The following is a 21586-nucleotide window of genomic DNA, read 5'->3' on the forward strand; positions in this document are numbered from 1 at the left end:
ATGGTATTTCTGACAATAATACATACTTTTTATTTGGGTGACTTGGAAGTACTTATTGGATATTGTTTTTTCCTTTTTGACATTTAGTATTAATTGACTCATACTTAAATTATTACATAATCAATAGTCTAATTTTTCTGCATAATTAAACATAAATGGAGCGATCCGTTGATGTTGAAGTGAGAGATAGAGATGGTCGTAGGGTAAGGAGTTTTTATTTACAACAAGAAAATGGTCTCTAAAATGTCTAGTAAAAAGGAATTTTATTTAGAATAAAATCGATTATAGAAACTCCAGGATTTAGTTTTAGTAACGCATATTAATTGTAAAATCTAAGAGCAAATTATAAAATCTAAATTTTTCGAGACTTCCTAAATAATTTTCTCTAAGAATTTTTATTAATTAAAACAAAAAACACAGGTTAGTTTGTTTTTGTATAGATTTCCGGGATACTGCCCCAGATAGAGAAAATGGTCCGAAGCAAAGTTCAGAATAGAGAAAAGGAGGAAAGAGAAGAATAAAATAACTTAGTTTATAGTAAATAAGCAGTTGTTTTCATTTATCAATTAGAAAGTATAATTTAAATAAAAAAGGAGCTTAACCCATTAGAAAGAAGCCTGGAAGTATCTTAAGACCACATTTGAATGTCCTTCAAATTAAGAAGCTTCGTATTCGTTTGTTATTAGCAGGAAGGAGAAAGTTTGAACTTAAGTAGTCCAAGTTCAGAATAATATAACACTCCTCTTATTAAATAAAAATAAATAAATAATGTGTTAAAATGAGAGCTTTAAAAAAACAAATTTCAATTTATTATATTAATGTCCTTTTATACAAAAGGATAAAAAGATGAGACAGTTTTTTAATTATGAATTAAATATCTTAAATTTATCAAGTGGTCAAAGTGTTGTTCCTCATCTATGCTTGACAATTACTACTCTAACAGATACAGTTTAAATATATTTGTTTATCCAATCTATATGCATTGAAATATTTGTAAAAACAAGGATATTCCTATGAGACTTTATGTATGATAATATGCCCACAACAACACATCTTGTCGAATTTTGACATACGGTTAATGGTCCTCCCTCATTACGGTAATTCGTTACTGAGTTGCTTGTTGTGCATATGAAACCCTCATTTTTGCAAACCTTGTCTGAATAATCCGGCACTGTTTTGACTATAGAATAGTGAATACGACTTATTTTATAGTCATTTTGTACAATATTGATCCAGTAACTGAAAAATACAAGGAATGTATTCATACTTATTCAAAATAATTCGTATTTCACTTACAAGTCGCTAGTCTCCCATCCTCTACTGGAAAGTTATCGCTGGAAAAGCAAATGGGAAGAACTTTATCATTCCATACTAAATTATTATTAAGGAAAATTATGGCAATGTTGTTTTCACGTGTAGTCATGTTGTAATTTTCATGTTGAATATACTTTTGAATGGATGCTGCCTGATAACCATTTGATGGAAAGCGTCCACCTGATCCAGCATATACCTATTATCAAAATAAAAAGGCTATTAATGATTCTTTGAAGCAATATAATATATCATCATTAGAGCTACGTTCATCTAAAATATTACACTTACATCAATTACTTTTGAATTATAATATTGTGCACAATTAGCTGTAGTTAGCAGACGATTATGAGTTAATATAATTCCGTTACATAATTTTTCTTGTTCAGCTCTCCCTACTATAAACACATGCCAAGGGAATGCATCGTTTTCCAAATCTCCCTCTTCGCCCTGCCGTTGCTTATTACATGAGATTGTTATGTTATTGGATACTCCACATTCTTGGTGAAATAATAATTATTTGTTGATATACTATTTCAATGATTACATGACACATACCGAAACAATTTTCTGGGCAATAGTCCCACTTACTATCACTATCAGATCCCTGGTAACACCAAGGTCTACGTTCATCCTTTGAACCACTTTGAGTACAAATACTATGCGTCCCAGAATAAACGAACGGAAATTCACATTTGCCAGAAGACGTTCTACATTCTAATAATATTTAAAAATTAATTTGTGATAAATGTTTATTAAAATTATGTCATTGAACCTTTTCCACCATATGCTGCAGAAGTTACTGAGAGTATACAGATCCATGAAATAATCAGCTTCATGTTGCAGTCCTAGATTAGTTTTTAATGTTTGCTATAAAAATATTGGAAACTTTGAATTGAAATCGAAATACATATTTAGAAATATTTGAACCTTTTATAATTTGATAATGCTTAAGTGTTTACTTTAAAAATGACCTGATTGAAAAGTAATGATCTTATCATTAGACAATATAAGTATGACTAAACACACACTAAGAATATTTTATTAAGTTATATTATCTATTTTTCAATTTTTTTTTATTTAAATACCTCATTCTGAACTTATTTAGCTCTATGACTCATTTACAGAATTTCAATAATGGCATTCCGTCCTCATTTATTTTTATTTTTTTAAGTATTTCATATTTTTTCTCATAATGTAATACCAGATGCCAAAGGCAGCGATCCCTCCTTGGAATCAACTAAAGGAGAGATAATTTCACAATTATTTTAACTCTGGGACTGAGTGAAACGTTCGTTCTCAAGGTTAGTGTCAATGAGAACCCAGTGAAGTCCATCGGGGCAATTGCTCTAGAAAAGTGCTGTTCAGAGTCAGTTAGCTGTCATTTAATTCACGAAAACCTTCATAACTACTTATACATGATGATGTAGGGCCGATTTTCACACAAAAAAATGCAAATAAAGCACTCCTAAATGCCTCTGATCAACCTCAAACACTCCCAAAAGCTCTTCAACCGCCTCGAGAACACACTTTACCCAGACATACTCGGTTACTTATTATGGGCATAAGTATCCGGAAAATATTTGATTTAAAAAAAAAACCTTTCTTAGCTCTAACTTCATCCGAACGTATTGTCAATAGATAACCACTTTTGTTTTTATCCTTTATATGTTCAGTTTCACCATTAAGCAGCAAGAGGATAAACATGTATTTGCAGAATTTTTTGAGGCCATCAAGGATGCTAAGGAAATCATAAAAGTCAAAAAATATACCAGGAGCAGCATCTTTAACGTCTGTAAGGAACTGAAGAGTGGTTAAGGGGATTTTCCATTCCTCATGTGGTTCACACATAACCAAAAAGTGGACTGGTCACTTCTTGGCAGGCTCAAGAGATCCATTAAAGCAAACCTGGTATCCAAATAGCTGTTCATGCGCAAACAAGGTATATCAGTCAGAAAATAATTGCCAGGACCATCATGGGCGACCTTGGCTTGAATTCTTACTAGAAGTGAAGGCCTCACCTTCTTAACACGAAAATGAATGACAAAATAACTTGCCAAGAGGAAAAAAAAAAAACTCTACCAAATTTGTAAATCAAATCCAGGCAATATAAAACTACTCAGCAAACTACTCATTTTGAACGCTGCCTACAGCCTAAAGAATGACTGTGTGCTCAAAGAGGCAGAGGTAGTGTTCTGCCTGTGATGAAAACCAAGTTTCCGTCCAAAATAATGTTGGTTAGTTTGATCAATAATGACGATAATGTCATGCCAGCTAACATTTTTGACAACGGTCTCAATTTGACCTCCTCAGTGCAATTCGATGCCATGGCTAAAAGTAAAATGCTCTTTAGATACAAGATTTATCACGACGTTCCAATAGTGAAATACACTACGAATTTTGTTGTCAGCTGTGCAGTAAGTACTTGTTCTTCACGATTCTAGGATCGTTAACAAAACTTTTTGCCAACCATCTCTTGTTCCTCGTGTCATTCTTCCGGGATTGATAGAAACTTTTACCATCTGAGATTAACCATTGATAGTGAATCCTCACCATCCTGCTTTTTTCTCATTAAAATTTCACAAAATACAAAAGAGATTGCAAAACGTTTTTGTTCCTCATCAAAAAAGAAAATGGGACTATGTCATCGTAAGGAATCATAATAAGCTACTGATGTGGCAGAGTGACAGTTGTACCAGATTTACTTTTCATTAATCCGTGTTTGCATTGTCTCATATTAGTGCCTTAACTACATGGGAGAACACACAATAAACGATGTCCCCTAACATTAAAACTTTTAATATGCCGCATTATAATTACGTCACCTTTCGCAGTGAATATGTTTTATGGAAATATTTCTAAGATATAAAATGACAATGGAGTTTGGATATTGTTAAAAGTCAATAGTTTTTAAATACAAATTGCATTTGAATATATCCCTTCAAAAGTTACAATTGTATTTGTAGCAGGTTACTACGTATATAAAAAGTCTAGTTGGAGTTAGAAATTATGAAAATCATACTAAATGATACTTTTGAAGAATAAAGGTAAAAAAACTTATATTTACCTTTCGACAGATGTAATGAAACAAGCCAAGTAGGAGTCCTTGAAGTAATGAATACTGAAGCTCTTTTGGTTAATACTATATATATATATAACAGAGAAGTTTACTCTCACAACTGGCAATTTGTTTATTTGTTCAACATTCATTCAAAGTTGAATGAATGTACTTGTGAAACTGGTGTTTTGTCGTCTTTAGTCAAACCAAACTGAGTCAACAAGATAAATTGAAAAAGGAAAAGTAAGTAGCTAAGCATGTCCACTGCAGCAGAATTTTCAATTTATATTCAATGAAGTACTTAAAGTCTGTTGTATTGGTGGATCTTGGGTTTATGGCAGAACCCAAGGTGTGTAAAAATACAAGGTCATACCATAACGCCTGTACGACGGATGTTCGACTTCCTCCAAACTTTTAATATTGATGTCATAGTAGATGAGTGGTTGAGTGTTTCTCAAAATATGTTTTTCTTGGCCGGTAGTCCGTATGATCCTTTAAATTGAAAATTCTAGCAATCTTATTCAACTCTTATTTTATTTTTAAAGTCTGTATATGTCTCCATGAAAGAAATAAATGCGTTTTCATAATTTTTTTCTAAACGGAACGTACACCAGATCCACACAAATTATTTTAATACTAATGACAATGACTAAAAAGGAAAAACTACTGTTTTTTGTTTGTTGGTTTGCTTTTCTCAACTGAAGTTTAACAATGTCTTCTTAATTTAATAAACGGTCTAGGTGTGATCACTTATTACTTGCTACAATCAAGGAGAGTAAAATGACAAAAAAATTATAATTAATGCTTTCAATATTTTATAATACTCTTTAGTTATGAACAAAAATTGAGCTTCATGTTAAAGTCAAATAGCTTTTGGAACGCTGTTCAAATCCAGTTTTTCTTTCAGTTGAGATATAAATGATAATTTTTGATATTATTCGGGCGTTGAACTTAATTATAAAAGTATTGAATCACATACATAAATGTGTGTTATAGGTTTGTCCGAGCATATGTATTCAGCTTAAAAATCTTTGTCTTTGAAATGAAAGGAAAACATAAGTTTCTTTAAACAGAAAAAAGGTCCAAAAGCATCTGGTAGTTAGCCAAATCCAACATCAATCATACCAACTTCCATTTATCTCTTATATACTCCTTTGTCATATTATTTCTTCCCCATTTTTAAAATTAATTACATATTATTAAAATCTACATAGCATTTTATTTGATACTGTTATATAATATTGCTTAGTAATATTTGATAAAAAGAGTAGTTATTAAATTATTTCTATGAAGAAATAACCAAAAATTTTCATTTAAATACTAAAATGACAAAAATATATATTATATAAACGACGAGGGATCAACAAGGAATTGTATTCCTGTTCTTTTGGAGACGGAGCATATGTATAGAATAATAACTTATTACTTTGTGTATTTACTAAAAAGAATAAATGACAAAATAGCCATGACATATCAAGAAAGAAGAATGAATCGACAGCTGACAACAAAATACATAGGGTATTTTGTGTTAGCGAGGTACGATCGTAATTTTTACAACACATATTTTAAAACCTATAACTTTCAGGATCATTCATCTTTTAGGACTCAGAGTGGATGAAACGAGGATTAGTATATATGAAAATATTATGCCATTCTTTAGCATATATTAACAGTGATTGACAGGTAGCCAAACTAAAATATTGAAAAATACACATGTTAAGTAAGTCCATGTTATGTTTGTATGAATAGGTATGAATGTATATGTTATAACTAGCTAAGGCATTTGTGTGAGAGAGCGAGGGAAGGCGTGAGTGAGACATATCGTATTACGGAAGTAAGACCCTTGTTAATATCACTACATGTTCAAGAAATGTTAATAGAAATATGTAGAAGGTTATACTTTATTATTCAATATTAATATAATATTAGATGGTGATAGTCGATAGAGAACTGAATAAAATGCCTAAAAAATAACGTCGCCTTCTGTCTGGATTTATGAAAATGGAGGCCCAGGAATTTGGGAAATACTTACCGCATAAGAAACAGATGGTTTGTCGGATTTGTCGATATAAATGTGCCTTTAGTTCCCTGTCTAGAATTACACGCCACTCATTATCCTCATATCAAGAGCATGGATATTCATCTATAAAATCAAGTGACGTCATACGGTTTCAATTCAGAGATGAACTTGATATGAGGGATTAATGATAATGACGAAATTTGCCAAATTATACCATTCTAATCCCCTTTAATCTATCTCTCACTTCAACATCAACGGATTGCTCCATTTATATTTAATTATGCAGAAAAATTAGACTATTGATTATTTAATAATTTAAGTGAGTCAATTAATACTAAATGTCCTTCAGACAAAAAGCTGGAAGAGGAAAATATACAGGAAAAAACAACAGCCAATAAGTACTTCTTTGTTTAAGTACAAGTCACCCAAATAAAAAGTATTATTGTCAGAAATACCATTTCATATCCAATTAAAAGTTCTGATAAATTAAATTGCCAATTGAGCTTAAAGATATACGTGTACAATAGGTCCATTATATCATTTTGTTATAAAATTTTGTAGACTGACTGATATTTTTAGTATATTGTTGTGATGGGCAGGTCGCATTCAATCTAACACGTAAACAAAGAACATTTGTTCACATGTTTTGCTAAGGGTTTCTACATACACGATTTTTCATTTCTTTTTATGTTAAGAGGAGTATTCGAAAATATGAGTCTGTCAATATATTATATAATTATTTTTGCACTGAGTGTGTCATAAATTACATTATAATCAAATAATTCACTTTTTTATGACAATTTGATTCTTTGAATTACATTTTTTAATATTTAGTTCTGATTGTTTATTATTGAATATTAAATAATAATATAGAATGAAGTAATGTTGAAAATCATTTGTCATGTATTGAAGTTGTTTTCCTTCATATTTCTTTAGGGATTGAATACTTAAATTTGCTTCAAAGATTTTATATGATGAATGATTATTCAATTCCAAATTGAAAATCATTTTATTGTTGATAAATACACAAGTTTAATTCCGATAGTAATACGAACTTAATTTATTTTTAAAGATGGCTTTTTCAAAAACAAATTTTTCAAAAATGAATAGTTCTTCATACAGATAATAGATGTATATTTTATAAGCAGAATCTATGGTAAATTTAGATTTTTTGTACTTAATTTCCTTACAGTCAATGTGTTAATTATTTTGAATTTGTTTGAAAATAAATTTTTATAACTTAGTTTAGGTTTTAAATATTAAAATGATATTTTTTTTTTCAAAAAGTATTATGCACCAAATTTAGAGTTATGTTTTTACATATCGAATTCATCATATTTTATAGATTTTTTTGATATATATAATTCTTCCAATATTTCAATTTTGCAAAAATATTTATGTTCAATCATTTGAGCTCATTACTTTCTTCGTGAGTCAGTCCTTTGTGACTAAAAAAACGTATTTCAAGGGTTGAGCTTCTTTTATATTACCATCTAAATCAGGGCTTACCAACCTATCTCTTACGGGGTACTCCTTTACCATTTGATAGTTATCGTTACCTATCCCTAAATTTATAATAATAAAATTCCCTTCAATTTATGTCTTTCCTTTGTTAATTATAACGATATATTCCGTTTTTACGCATCCAAATTAATTAGCTATCTATATAAAAAATAAATAAAATAAACCTATTTGACAGATGTTTTAATCCTTTTAATAGGATGCTGGACTTTGGTTTTGAGTTGCAAGTGTATCTATTTGGGGATTAAGACTGCATAATGCACATCAAACATCGTGTTCATTTGTTTTCAGAGCGGAACTGTAACGTGTTTTTAGTCCCCATCATCATTGAAAAGGTAGATTCACAAAAACAAGTCGACGTAGAAAGAAGAATTATTCGAACGGTAGGTTCTATAATTATAGTGTACGATTTAAATCCAAAATATACATAATATTTCTCCAAAATAAACATGACTAGCAGTTCATAACATTGAAGTTCCTTAGAGCCACTTTCTTAACTAATTATTAATAATAAAGTAAATGTCAAAATCATAAAATTAGACAATAAATATACTAATAAAAAAATGTTATAAATAAATGCATCTTAAAGATTTAGAGCAAAAGCTAATTATGTAGTAATGTCCGGCGATATTACTCCCTATTATGAGCATCAAAAAGATTTTCCCCGTTATTTAGGTATGCTTATATAACAACATACTATTATCATGATGGATATACACAATTATTAATTATAATGCAACACCCAACGTAACTACCCTCGTTGTTGTGACCATTTAAAATGTTGTTTTTGCCTTTTATGTGTTTTCTGAACACCATTTCTTGGAGCCCATCAACCATAGCTAAGCCTTTAGTGATAAAAAAGTAATATTTATTGACTATGTAATATTGGAAAACCTAATTATCATACCCAAGTCTTAAAGCTAAGTAAGTAGTCTCAGACAAACTAGTTGCAAACCATCCAAAGCTACTACCCCCGTTGTTGTGACCATTTAAGCAGTTGTTTTTGCCCTTTACTGAGTTGTGTATCATAATTCTTGATATGTTTAGCTAAAATAGAATCATATTTTATGGTTAGATTAAAAAAAAAATTGAATACTTACTGTGAGATAGTACAAAATTCAGAGTTCCATTTCGATATTCGTAAATACTTTTTACTGATAACTTGATCGTCATTTGGTGTGGATGACTCAAAACATTTTTATATGTATTTCTATATATGACATCAGTACCAACATCCTCCATTAATTTAATGATGGTTCCTCGGGAAGGGATATGTTTACCCTTGTATTTCTCCATAAATTTTTTGAACGTAGATGATTAGCAATGGATAAAGTTATATTACATGCAATAAGCATCGTTGTGAGATCAAAGTTAAAGTATGACTTGATGTATTCATCGTCAAATTGATTTTATAGATGATTATCCATACTCTTGTTATGAGATGAGGATAATGAGTGGCGTGTAATTCTAGACAGGGGACTAAAGGCACATTTATATCGACAAATCCGACAAACCATCTGTTTCTCATCCGGTAAGTATTTTCCAAATTCCTGGGCCTCCATTTTTATAAATCCAGACAGAAGGCGACGTCATTTTGGGGATTGTATTCAGTTCTCTATCGACTATCACCATCTCATATTATATTAATATTGAATAATAAAGGCGGGAATGATAACGTTCATGATTGATAGAAGAAGATGTAAATTATTTAATCAATGATGCCATAAGTAATTCTTCTCTTCTCCTCGCACGCTTTTGTATACTTACCAAAATTATCACCCTTACCTATATATACGTATATATAAAAAAGAAGTAAAAACAAGCTAAGCGTGCGAGTAAAATTGTTGAAGGGGAAAAAAAACTTCTTCTAACATAATAAAACCAACCTCTTTTTAGAATAGTGGATTTTCTTTCCTCCCCAATTTCTGCGCCCGTAGGAGTCACGCGCTTTTAGCATTTGCCTATATGCACAAGCCAGCTTTCTATAATAGGTAGATTTTATCGTGCAGTGATAAGTCGAAATTAGAAAAAGTTCTTATACTGCAAGTAAAATATGCCAGTTTGTTTTCTACTTTTTTCAAATTTGGATTACGGATTGTTTGGAAGCATTTGGATTTTTTTTAAGGGAATAATCTATTCAAAATTTTATTTTTATAGTATGTTATCTTTTGTTAACATATCTCGTTCCAAGTTTGAAAGGAGAAAAAAAGTTTTTTAATGCGTCAATAAAGATTTAAATACAGCTTTTATTCTTAATTTACATTTATGCATGGCCATAGGAGTTATTCTAAAAAAATGATGAGCACTAAACGTGATCTATAAAAACTATTTTATACAAAATAAAAGACCATTTGTTCAACATGTTTTGTTAAGGGTTTCTACTTGACATTGGAAATAAGTTCGTTCGTTAGAGCAAACTTTTGTTGAACTATATCTGCAACTCTGTGTAATCCATGAGCAATACATGTAATGTGAATCAATTTTTTTCGAAGATATTCTCCTGCTTTGAGTCAATATGAGGCAGCATCAGAGATGAAAACTGTAAGTCTACACTGGACAAAATCTTCTCCCAATAACTTATAAACTGAGCTTATGACGATATTTTTGACATTGTTTGCGTTTATAATTTCAATCAAGTCAATAAGGTAAGGTTTCCCACAGAAATGCCCGTCCAAAGGGCCAATCAAAATTGCCATAATCGACCTTTCTTGATGATCTCTTGTCCCATCTAGTCCAACCAAAATATCTTTTTCTTTCACCTCTTTTTTTATTGTATTCAAAACTCCTTTGCATATTTCCCCAATCAAGTTGTTAACGACCCATCGACCTCCAGAAGTTTTTCCAGTATATTCTTTCAATAATTTTTGAGAAATTGGGATGATCCAGAATATTTAAAGGGATATTACACTACACAAATAACTTTGCTAAGTCCAAATTGAGTAATGCACCGTTTAATTCTCCTTCGTCTCCTTTAATCTTGTGTTTCTTGACGACTCTTAAGCTTTTGATGTGATGGGAGGTTTTAGAGTGGCGGATTACTTGCCATAAAGAACGAGATAGGTACGATAAATCGCAAAAACAGCAAGATATACGTTATGGTCAGTACAAAATTATAATATAAGGTCGATTATGTTAAAGATTTTCTTGAGCCCATAATTGAAGAAAATATATGGAAGTTGCGTGATTATAATTTATAAACGTTGCGTGATACAAAATGATATATTTTGAATAGTGATTTCAAAATAGTAATTTTTGAACAAATTAAGATATAGATACCTGAAATTATTGTTAATTGTTAGGGAATAGGATTTTAAGTAAAGTTTTTGTGCTCTACCAAGTGCCCATTCTAGTTTTTCTGTAAGTTCTCTCTGTAACTGCGCTAACCAAAGTGAAAAATATAAATGACCAATTTTTTTAATAATTGTTTTTGTAAAGAGAGCCAGTTAGAGCCCCCTCCTCGAGACTGAGTTCGGAAAACCTTGTAGCATAGCTTGGATCCTTTAGTCAGCAACATTTGTTGCAGATTAATTAGTATTAGTAGACGAGTAAAACTATAAAATAAGCTAAATTAGAAATACCTGTATCTCAAGCAAATAATTAATTAGTGATTTGCGGAGTAATGAAAAACCAGCGATATATTCTTCTATTTCATACTCAAAAACAGCACAAAGTCCTTCACTTATATGGAAAAAATAATCATAAGTAGTACTCTAGCTGAGTTTATAATAAGTAGAGTCAGCTGCTTTAAGCCATACAAAAGTCAATTGATGAAAAAAGATAAAAGGTGAATACATACCATCTTCGTTTTATCAAAAAGTAAGTCCCACTATTTTGGATTTCTATTTTCTTGGTAGTGAGCCATTATTGACCTTCTTTCTTAGCCTTGTAACGTTTTTGGGCTTTCTCACTTTTTTGCCTTAAATATATATCCAATGAATACTACTTGTTTGGCTGCAAGATCAGTGGCGTAAAAGGATATAATGATTTATTATTCAAAAGTTGAGCCATCAATATTAATACGATAATAGACTCAGATGGTTCCTCAAACTCCTTTAAGGATGACGTTAAGGAGTGAAAGCCACTTGAGAAAACATCGAAATATGATAACATATAATTGAAATTTGTTGAGTTGATGAATTTTATATCCAGTAGACCTTTAAAACTTATATTACAATTTCAGAAGATTTATTGTTAAAAAAAAAGTTTGATTTTTTTTAGATCAACTTTATAATTTCTTATAGAGTATTTATTAAATTAGCAATTTAAGATTGTGTGAAAATGTTTCAAATTTAAATGTTATTAAGTCCATTACTATACTTATTGTAATGATTAAATAATATTTTAAATGCAGGAAAATTAATTCCAATTTTAATATCTTTCATATCCAATTTACTTTATTACTATTTATTGATTACATGTAAATAATATAAGTGACCCATTTATATTTAATTCCTGAAGTTTTTCGGCCTCTAAAATAGAGATTGAGAATTACAATTAGTCAAATAATCGACTTAATAATATTGCATTGTGAAACATGTTCACACAGACCTAGATTGCTAAATTATTGTAAAATGATAAGGACTACTATATTAAGAGAATTAATTTTAACGTTTATTAGGATAAAATTAAAATCTCCAGATACCTCGGGATACAAATAATCGTTAATAAAACCCAGAAAGGTTTCGTTAAAAATAGACTAGCCGAAAATATTTCTAGAAATATTCAATTACTATTTATTTCTTTATTACTAATTCCAAGAAAAAATCATTCAATTATGCAGCGTTATTCATAAACGTTGGTAAGGTATTTGATATTGTATGATATGAGTTACTTCAATGCAACTAACCAAGTATAAAACTCCTTTTTATTTCATTGAGATATTGATTATATCTTGTACTATGAGAAAAGCTTCTATTGATATACCGGGGTTCAGCTCATAATTTAATACCTGAAGAGAAGTTAGACAGGGGATATTCTAATGCTGACTCTGTTCTTGCAAACAATAAAGAGCCTGTATGAATAAATCTATAGCAATAATTCAATAAAAAGATTTATGGATAAATAATTGACCCTTAAATTCTTTGTCTATACAGTTATCTTACATACCCGTGTCTTAGTTCTTATATTATTTAAGACGTGTATTCTAGTGGAACTTTCTAATATACTAATATAATTTCCTCTAACAAACTCTACTCTTTGGGGCGAGTAAATCTCATCAATCATCAGTGTTACATTTTTTTCTCTGCTCTTCAAGCCTCTAATTGGTGCTTTTAAGAACTTTGCCGTGGAAGAAGGGCATACTGTTTCTACCGTAATCACACTGGATACGGTCCTAAGATATCTGGGAGACGGAAGTGACTGAGCATTGGACGTATTTATTTGTTCGCAGAGGCTAGAACTGAGATTGTGCAATATCAAAGCAACGGAAAGGAGTACAGAAGAAAATCTTCTACCTTTAGGCTGTTTGAAGAGATGATACATTTGCTCCATTATGAAAGCGAGCTTGGAAGATTCAATTTGGTCCATTTCTGCCGAGTTAGAAAAATTAAGGAGCTGTTCACATATGTCTCCTTCCATGGAACCCAGAAGAGCGGCAATGTTGATGGCTTCAGCAACAAAGTTAATTTTATTTTCTGAATTTATGCAATGTGAAACTAAAATCTTACTTAGCTCGATGTTATAACAGAAAATTCTGAAGGAGAGGTCTTCTTACTCCTCCAGGTAAGCAGCAATGTCTAGCCCTTTCATATCTGAATGTATGATTTTGACAAAAGCAACTTTTGGAATTTTAAACAACAAGAACCCCGAGGGTAATGATTCCGAAAAGAGTTTGTAATAGATATCTTGTGGCGAAAGAACGGTCTCTTCCATAAATATTGCATACGTGTCTTTTATTCTCCAAATGCACACTATTGGTGCTATTTGGTTTGAATTTTGGAGTCCTTCATGGGGAATTTGTGAAAGCTCACATCCGGATCCTTAGTAATGCCGTCATAGCCCTGCTGGCATCCAGGAGCAGAGCACTTGTACATCATTATTAATTAAATAATAAGTAATAACAAAAAAAAATTAATTAACTGTGGTGAACCAAATTTTCCTTTATTATAATTTATAAAATAAATGAAGAATGTGTCAGCCTTCTCGTGTATAAAAAAAGTGAGTGCGATTTTAAAACGCACTTCCAGTTGTTTTTAGTATTCCTTGATATAGGGTTGTTGACATCGTTGAACAGGAACGAATTTGATTGCTTGAAAGATATTATATAAAAAAGGAATAAAACACGTTGGTACCCTTGCATGATCTAAATAACTTTTGCTCAGTTTGTACTAGTCATCAGCAAAGCAACTTCCCCTTATTGCTCTCTCACGTGCATCATACCGAAGAAAACATACCTTTTTTTCATGGGTTTCTAGCAACAGGGGTACTGATGCGTTGAATTATGATTTGGAAAATAAAAGTATATCTTGCTGTTTTTGCGATTTATCGTACCTATCTCGTTCTTTAGGGCAAGTAATCCGCCACTCTAAAACCTCCCATCACATCAAAAGCTTAAGAGTCGTCAAGAAACACAAGATTAAAGGAGACGAAGGAGAATTAAACGGTGCATTACTCAATTTGGACATAGCAAAGTTATTTGTGTAGTGTAATATCCCTTTAAATATTCTGGATCATCCCAATTTCTCAAAGTTTATTGAAAGAATATACTGGAAAAACATCTGGAGGTCGATGGGTCGTTAACAACTTGATTGGGGAAATATGCCAAGGAGTTTTGAATACAATAAAAAAAGAGGTGAAAGAAAAGGATATTTTGGTTGGACTAGATGGGACAAGAGATCATCAAGAAAGGTCGATTATGGCAATTTTGATTGGCCCTTTGGACGGGCATTTCTGTGGGATCCAACAATGTCAAAAACATTGTCATAAGCTCAGTTTATAAGTTATTGGGAGAAGATTTTGTCCAGTGTAGACTTACAGTTTTCATCTCTGATGCTGCCTCATATTGACTCAAAGCAGGAGAATATCTTCGAAAAAAATTGATTCACATTACATGTATTGCTCATGGATTACACAGAGTTGCAGATATAGTTCAACAAAAGTTTGCTCTAACGAACGAACTTATTTCCAATGTCAAGTAGAAACCCTTAACAAAACATGTTGAACAAATGGTCTTTATTTACGTTTTAGATTAAATGCGACCTGCCAATCACAACAATATACTAAAATATCAGTCAGTCTACAAAAATTTATAACAAAATGATATAATGGACCTATTGCACACGTATATCTTTACCCACAATTGGCAATATAATTTATCAGAACTTTTTAACCCGATATGAAATGGTATTTCTGACAATAATACATACTTTTTATTTGGGTGACTTGGAAGTACTTATTGGATATTGTTTTTTCCTTTTTGACATTTAGTATTAATTGACTCATACTTAAATTATTACATAATCAATAGTCTAATTTTTCTGCATAATTAAACATAAATGGAGCGATCCGTTGATGTTGAAGTGAGAGATAGAGATGGTCGTAGGGTAAGGAGTTTTTATTTACAACAAGAAAATGGTCTCTAAAATGTCTAGTAAAAAGGAATTTTATTTAGAATAAAATCGATTATAGAAACTCCAGGATTTAGTTTTAGTAACGCATATTAATTGTAAAATCTAAGAGCAAATTATAAAATCTAAATTTTTCGAGACTTCCTAAATAATTTTCTCTAAGAATTTTTATTAATTAAAACAAAAAACACAGGTTAGTTTGTTTTAGAATAGATTTCCGGGATACTGCCCCAGATAGAGAAAATGGTCCGAAGCAAAGTTCAGAATAGAGAAAAGGAGGAAAGAGAAGAATAAAATAACTTAGTTTATAGTAAATAAGCAGTTGTTTTCATTTATCAATTAGAAAGTATAATTTAAATAAAAAAGGAGCTTAACCCATTAGAAAGAAGCCTGGAAGTATCTTAAGACCACATTTGAATGTCCTTCAAATTAAGAAGCTTCGTATTCGTTTGTTATTAGCAGGAAGGAGAAAGTTTGAACTTAAGTAGTCCAAGTTCAGAATAATATAACACTCCTCTTATTAAATAAAAATAAATAAATAATGTGTTAAAATGAGAGCTTTAAAAAAACAAATTTCAATTTATTATATTAATGTCCTTTTATACAAAAGGATAAAAAGATGAGACAGTTTTTTAATTATGAATTAAATATCTTAAATTTATCAAGTGGTCAAAGTGTTGTTCCTCATCTATGCTTGACAATTACTACTCTAACAGATACAGTTTAAATATATTTGTTTATCCAATCTATATGCATTGAAATATTTGTAAAAACAAGGATATTCCTATGAGACTTTATGTATGATAATATGCCCACAACAACACATCTTGTCGAATTTTGACATACGGTTAATGGTCCTCCCTCATTATGGTAATCATTTACTGTGTTTCTCGTTGTGCATAGGAGACCCTCTTCTTTGCAAACCTTGTGGACATAATCCGGCACTGTTTTGACTATAGAATAGTGAATACGACTTATTTTATAGTCATTTTGTACAATATTTGATCCAGTAACTGAAAAATACAAGGAATGTATTCATACTTATTCAAAATAATTATTATTTCACTTACAAGTCGCTTTTTTCCCCTCCTCGACTGGAAAGTTATCGCTGGAAAAGCAAATGGGAAGAACTTTATCATTCCATACTAAAGTATTATTAAGGAAAATTATGGCAATGTTGTTTTCACGTGTCGTTATGTTGTAATTTTCATGTTGAATATACTTTTGAATGGATGCTGCCTGATAACCATTTGATGGAAAGCGTCCACCTGATCCAGCATATACCTATTATCAAAATAAAAAGGCTATTAATGATTCTTTGAAGCAATATAATATATCATCATTAGAGCTACGTTCATCTAAAATATTACACTTACATCAATTACTTTTGAATGATAATATTGTGCACAATTAGCTGTAGTTAGCAGACGATTATGAGTTAATATAATTCCGTTACATAATTTTTCTTGTTCAGCTCTCCCTACTATAAACACATGCCAAGGGAATGCATCGTTTTCCAAATCTCCCTCTTCGCCCTGCCATTGCTTATTACATGAGATTGTTATGTTATTGGATACTCCACATTCTTGGTGAAATAATAATTATTTGTTGATATACTATTTCAATGATTACATGACACATACCGAAACAATTTTCTGGGCAATAGTCCCACTTACTATCACTATCAGATCCCTGGTAACACCAAGGTCTAGGTTCATCCTTTGAACCACTTTGAGTACAAATACTATGCGTCCCAGAATAAACGAACGGAAATTCACATTTGCCAGAAGACGTTCTACATTCTAATAATATTTAAAAATTAATTTGTGATAAATGTTTATTAAAATTATGTCATTGAACCTTTTTCACCATATGCTGCAGAAGTTACTGAGAGTATACAGATCCATGAAATAATCAGCTTCATGTTGCAGTCCTAGATTAGTTTTTAATGTTTGCTATAAAAATATTGGAAACTTTGAATTGAAATCGAAATACATATTTAGAAATATTTGAACCGTTTATAATTTGATAATGCTTAAGTGTTTACTGTAAAAATGACCTGATTGAAAAGTAATGATCTTATCATTAGACAATATAAGTATGACTAAACACACACTAAGAATATTTTATTAAGTTATATTATCTATTTTTCAATTTTTTTTTATTTAAATACCTCATTCTGAACTTATTTAGCTCTATGACTCATTTACAGAATTTCAATAATGGCATTCCGTCCTCATTTATTTTTATTTTTTTAAGTATTTCATATTTTTTCTCATAATGTAATACCAGATGCCAAAGGCAGCGATCCCTCCTTGGAATCAACTAAAGGAGAGATAATTTCACAATTATTTTAACTCTGGGACTGAGTGAAACGTTCGTTCTCAAGGTTAGTGTCAATGAGAACCCAGTGAAGTCCATCGGGGCAATTGCTCTAGAAAAGTGCTGTTCAGAGTCAGTTAGCTGTCATTTAATTCACAAAACCTTCATAACTACTTATACATGATGATGTAGGGCCGATTTTCACACAAAAAAATGCAAATAAAGCACTCCTAAATGCCTCTGATCAACCTCAAACACTCCCAAAAGCTCTTCAACCGCCTCGAGAACACACTTTACCCAGACATACTCGGTTACTTACTTATTATGGGCATAAGTATCCGGAAAATATTTGATTTAAAAAAAAAACCTTTCTTAGCTCTAACTTCATCCGAACGTATTGTCAATAGATAACCACTTTTGTTTTTATCCTTTATATGTTCAGTTTCACCATTAAGCAGCAAGAGGATAAACATGTATTTGCAGAATTTTTTGAGGCCATCAAGGATGCTAAGGAAATCATAAAAGTCAAAAAATATACCAGGAGCAGCATCTTTAACGTCTGTAAGGAACTGAAGAGTGGTTAAGGGGATTTTCCATTCCTCATGTGGTTCACACATAACCAAAAAGTGGACTGGTCACTTCTTGGCAGGCTCAAGAGATCCATTAAAGCAAACCTGGTATCCAAATAGCTGTTCATGCGCAAACAAGGTATATCAGTCAGAAAATAATTGCCAGGACCATCATGGGCGACCTTGGCTTGAATTCTTACTAGAAGTGAAGGCCTCACCTTCTTAACACGAAAATGAATGACAAAATAACTTGCCAAGAGGAAAAAAAAACTCTACCAAATTTGTAAATCAAATCCAGGCAATATAAAACTACTCAGCAAACTACTCATTTTGAACGCTGCCTACAGCCTAAAGAATGACTGTGTGCTCAAAGAGGCAGAGGTAGTGTTCCGCCTGTGATGAAAACCAAGTTTCTGTCCAAAATAATGTTGGTTAGTTTGATCAATAATGACGATAATGTCATGCCAGCTAACATTTTTGACAACGGTCTCAATTTGACCTCCTCAGTGCAATTCGATGCCATGGCTAAAAGTAAAATGCTCTTTAGATACAAGATTTATCACGACGTTCCAATAGTGAAATACACTACGAATTTTGTTGTCAGCTGTGCAGTAAGTACTTGTTCTTCACGATTCTAGGATCGTTAACAAAACTTTTTGCCAACCATCTCTTGTTCCTCGTGTCATTCTTCCGGGATTGATAGAAACTTTTCCCATCTGAGATTAACCATTGATAGTGAATCCTCACCATCCTGCTTTTTTCTCATTAAAATTTCACAAAATACAAAAGAGTGCAAAACGTTTTTGTTCCTCATCAAAAAGAAAATGGGACTATGTCATCGTAAGGAATCATAATAAGCTACTGATGTGGCAGAGTGACAGTTGTACCAGATTTACTTTTCATTAATCCGTGTTTGCATTGTCTCATATTAGTGCCTTAACTACATGGGAGAACACACAATAAACGATGTCCCCTAACATTAAAACTTTTAATATGCCGCATTATAAACACGTCACCTTTCGCAGTGAATATGTTTTATGGAAATATTTCTAAGATATAAAATGACGATGGAGTTTGGATATTGTTAAAAGTCAATAGTTTTTAAATACAAATTGCATTTGAATATATCCCTTCAAAAGTTACAATTGTATTTGTAGCAGGTTACTACGTATATAAAAAGTCTAGTTGGAGTTAGAAATTATGAAAATCATACTAAATGATACTTTTTGAAGAATAAAGGTAAAAAAACTTATATTTACCTTTCGACAGATGTAATGAAACAAGCCAAGTAGGAGTCCTTGAAGTAATGAATACTGAAGCTCTTTTGGTTAATACTATATATATATATAACAGAGAAGTTTACTCTCACAACTGGCAATTTGTTTATTTGTTCAACATTCATTCAAAGTTGAATGAATGTACTTGTGAAACTGGTGTTTTGTCGACTTTAGTCAAACCAAACTGAGTCAACAAGATAAATTGAAAAAGGAAAAGTAAGTAGCTAAGCATGTCCACTGCAGCAGAATTTTCAATTTATATTCAATGAAGTACTTAAAGTCTGTTGTATTGGTGGATCTTGGGTTTATGGCAGAACCCAAGGTGTGTAAAAATACAAGGTCATACCATAACGCCTGTACGACGGATGTTCGACTTCCTCCAAACTTTTAATATTGATGTCATAGTAGATGAGTGGTTGAGTGTTTCTCAAAATATGTTTTTCTTGGCCGGTAGTCCGTATGATCCATTAAATTGAAAATTCTGGCAAATTCTTACATGATGGTTAAACTTTGTATTTCTATTAACCTTGGCAGAACCGAAAACTCGGCCAAATATAGAAAAAAAGGAGTAATCGTAAAAGTAACAAAACACAGTTTAGAACTATGGGTTGCACAATAATTTTTTTTTTTGGGGCATTTTCGAATCGACTTTGAGATACGGGCAATCAACTCTTATTTTATTTTTAAAGTCTGTATATGTCTCCATGAAAGAAATAAATGCGTTTTCATCATTTTTTTTCTAAACGGAACGTACACCAGATCCACACAAATTATTTTAATACTAATGACAATGACTAAAAAGGAAAAACTACTGTTTTTTGTTTGTTGGCTTGCTTTTCTCAACTGAAGTTTAACAATGTCTTCTTAATTTAATAAACGGTCTAGGTGTGATCACTTATTACTTGCTACAATCAAGGAGAGTAAAATGACAAGAAAATTATAATTAATGCTTTCAATATTTTATTCAAATTGTATTAGTCCTACATACTCTTTAGTTATGAAAAAAAATTGAGCTTCATGTTAAAGTCAAATAGCTTTTGGAACGCTGTTCAAATCCAGTTTTTCTTTCAGTTGAGATATAAATGATAATTTTTGATATTATTCGGGTGTTGAACTTAATTATAAAAGTATTGAATCACATACATAAATCTTTCTTCAACAAAATGTGTGTTATAGGTTTGTCCGAGCATATGTATTCAGCTTAAAAATCTTTGTCTTTGAAATGAAAGGAAAACATAAGTTTCTTTAAACAGAAAAAAGGTCCAAAAGCATCTGGTAGTTAGCCAAATCCAACATCAATCATACCAACTTCCATTTATCTCTTATATACTCCTTTGTCATATTATTTCTTCCCTATTTTTAAAATTAATTACATATTATTAAAATCTACATAGCATTTTATTTGATACTGTTATATAATATTGCTTAGTAATATTTGATAAAAAGAGTAGTTATTAAATTATTTCTATGAAGAAATAACCAAAAATTTTCATTTAAATACTAAAATGACAAAAATATATATTATATAAACGACGAGGGATCAACAAGGAATTGTATTCCTGTTCTTTTGGAGACGGAGCATATGTATAGAATAATAACTTATTACTTTGTGTATTTACTAAAAAGAATAAATGACAAAATAGCCATGACATATCAAGAAAGAAGAATGAATCGACAGCTGACAACAAAATACATAGGGTATTTTTGTGTTAGCGAGGTACGATCGTAATTTTTACAACACATATTTTAAAACCTATAACTTTCAGGATCATTCATCTTTTAGGACTCAGAGTGGATGAAACGAGGATTAGTATATATGAAAATATTATGCCATTCTTTAGCATATATTAACAGTGATTGACAGGTAGCCAAACTAAAATATTGAAAAATACACATGTTAAGTAAGTCCATGTTATGTTTGTATGAATAGGTATGAATGTATA

The 21586-nt window shown here is 31.1% G+C and overlaps 2 protein-coding genes and 1 long non-coding RNA gene across 4 annotated transcripts; 1 reads left to right on the forward strand and 2 right to left on the reverse strand.

Moving 5' to 3' along the window:
* Positions 1-1288: 1288 nt before the first annotated feature.
* Positions 1289-4468, reverse strand: LOC121132394 (transmembrane protease serine 2-like). Its single transcript, XM_071890444.1, has 5 exons — positions 4379-4468; positions 2087-2181; positions 1870-2028; positions 1603-1811; positions 1289-1510 (listed from the first exon to the last, which is right to left on the reverse strand). Exons 2-5 carry the CDS (start codon positions 2148-2150, stop codon positions 1289-1291), a joined length of 654 nt encoding a protein of 217 aa, XP_071746545.1. The 5' UTR covers positions 2151-2181; positions 4379-4468.
* A 1741-nt stretch (positions 4469-6209) lies between these two features.
* LOC139907599 (uncharacterized) lies at positions 6210-8409 on the forward strand. 2 transcript variants are annotated; one of them, XR_011784314.1, is made up of 3 exons: positions 6210-6418; positions 8110-8293; positions 8371-8409. It is a non-coding gene; the product is annotated as an uncharacterized lncRNA (long non-coding RNA). The 2 variants fall into 2 exon arrangements; XR_011784315.1 differs by having other exon boundaries at positions 8368-8406.
* Positions 8410-16034: 7625 nt separating this feature from the next.
* Positions 16035-19703, reverse strand: LOC121132309 (chymotrypsin-like protease CTRL-1). Its single transcript, XM_040727724.2, has 6 exons — positions 19626-19703; positions 17336-17430; positions 17119-17277; positions 16852-17060; positions 16546-16759; positions 16035-16488 (listed from the first exon to the last, which is right to left on the reverse strand). The coding sequence occupies exons 2-6, from the start codon at positions 17397-17399 to the stop codon at positions 16199-16201; spliced, it is 936 nt and encodes a 311-aa protein (XP_040583658.2). The 5' UTR covers positions 17400-17430; positions 19626-19703; the 3' UTR covers positions 16035-16198.
* Between the last annotated feature and the right edge of the window lie 1883 nt (positions 19704-21586).

This window comes from Lepeophtheirus salmonis, chromosome 1 (assembly GCF_016086655.4).
Source record: "Lepeophtheirus salmonis chromosome 1, UVic_Lsal_1.4, whole genome shotgun sequence".
Taxonomy (NCBI): Eukaryota; Metazoa; Arthropoda; class Copepoda; order Siphonostomatoida; family Caligidae; genus Lepeophtheirus; species Lepeophtheirus salmonis.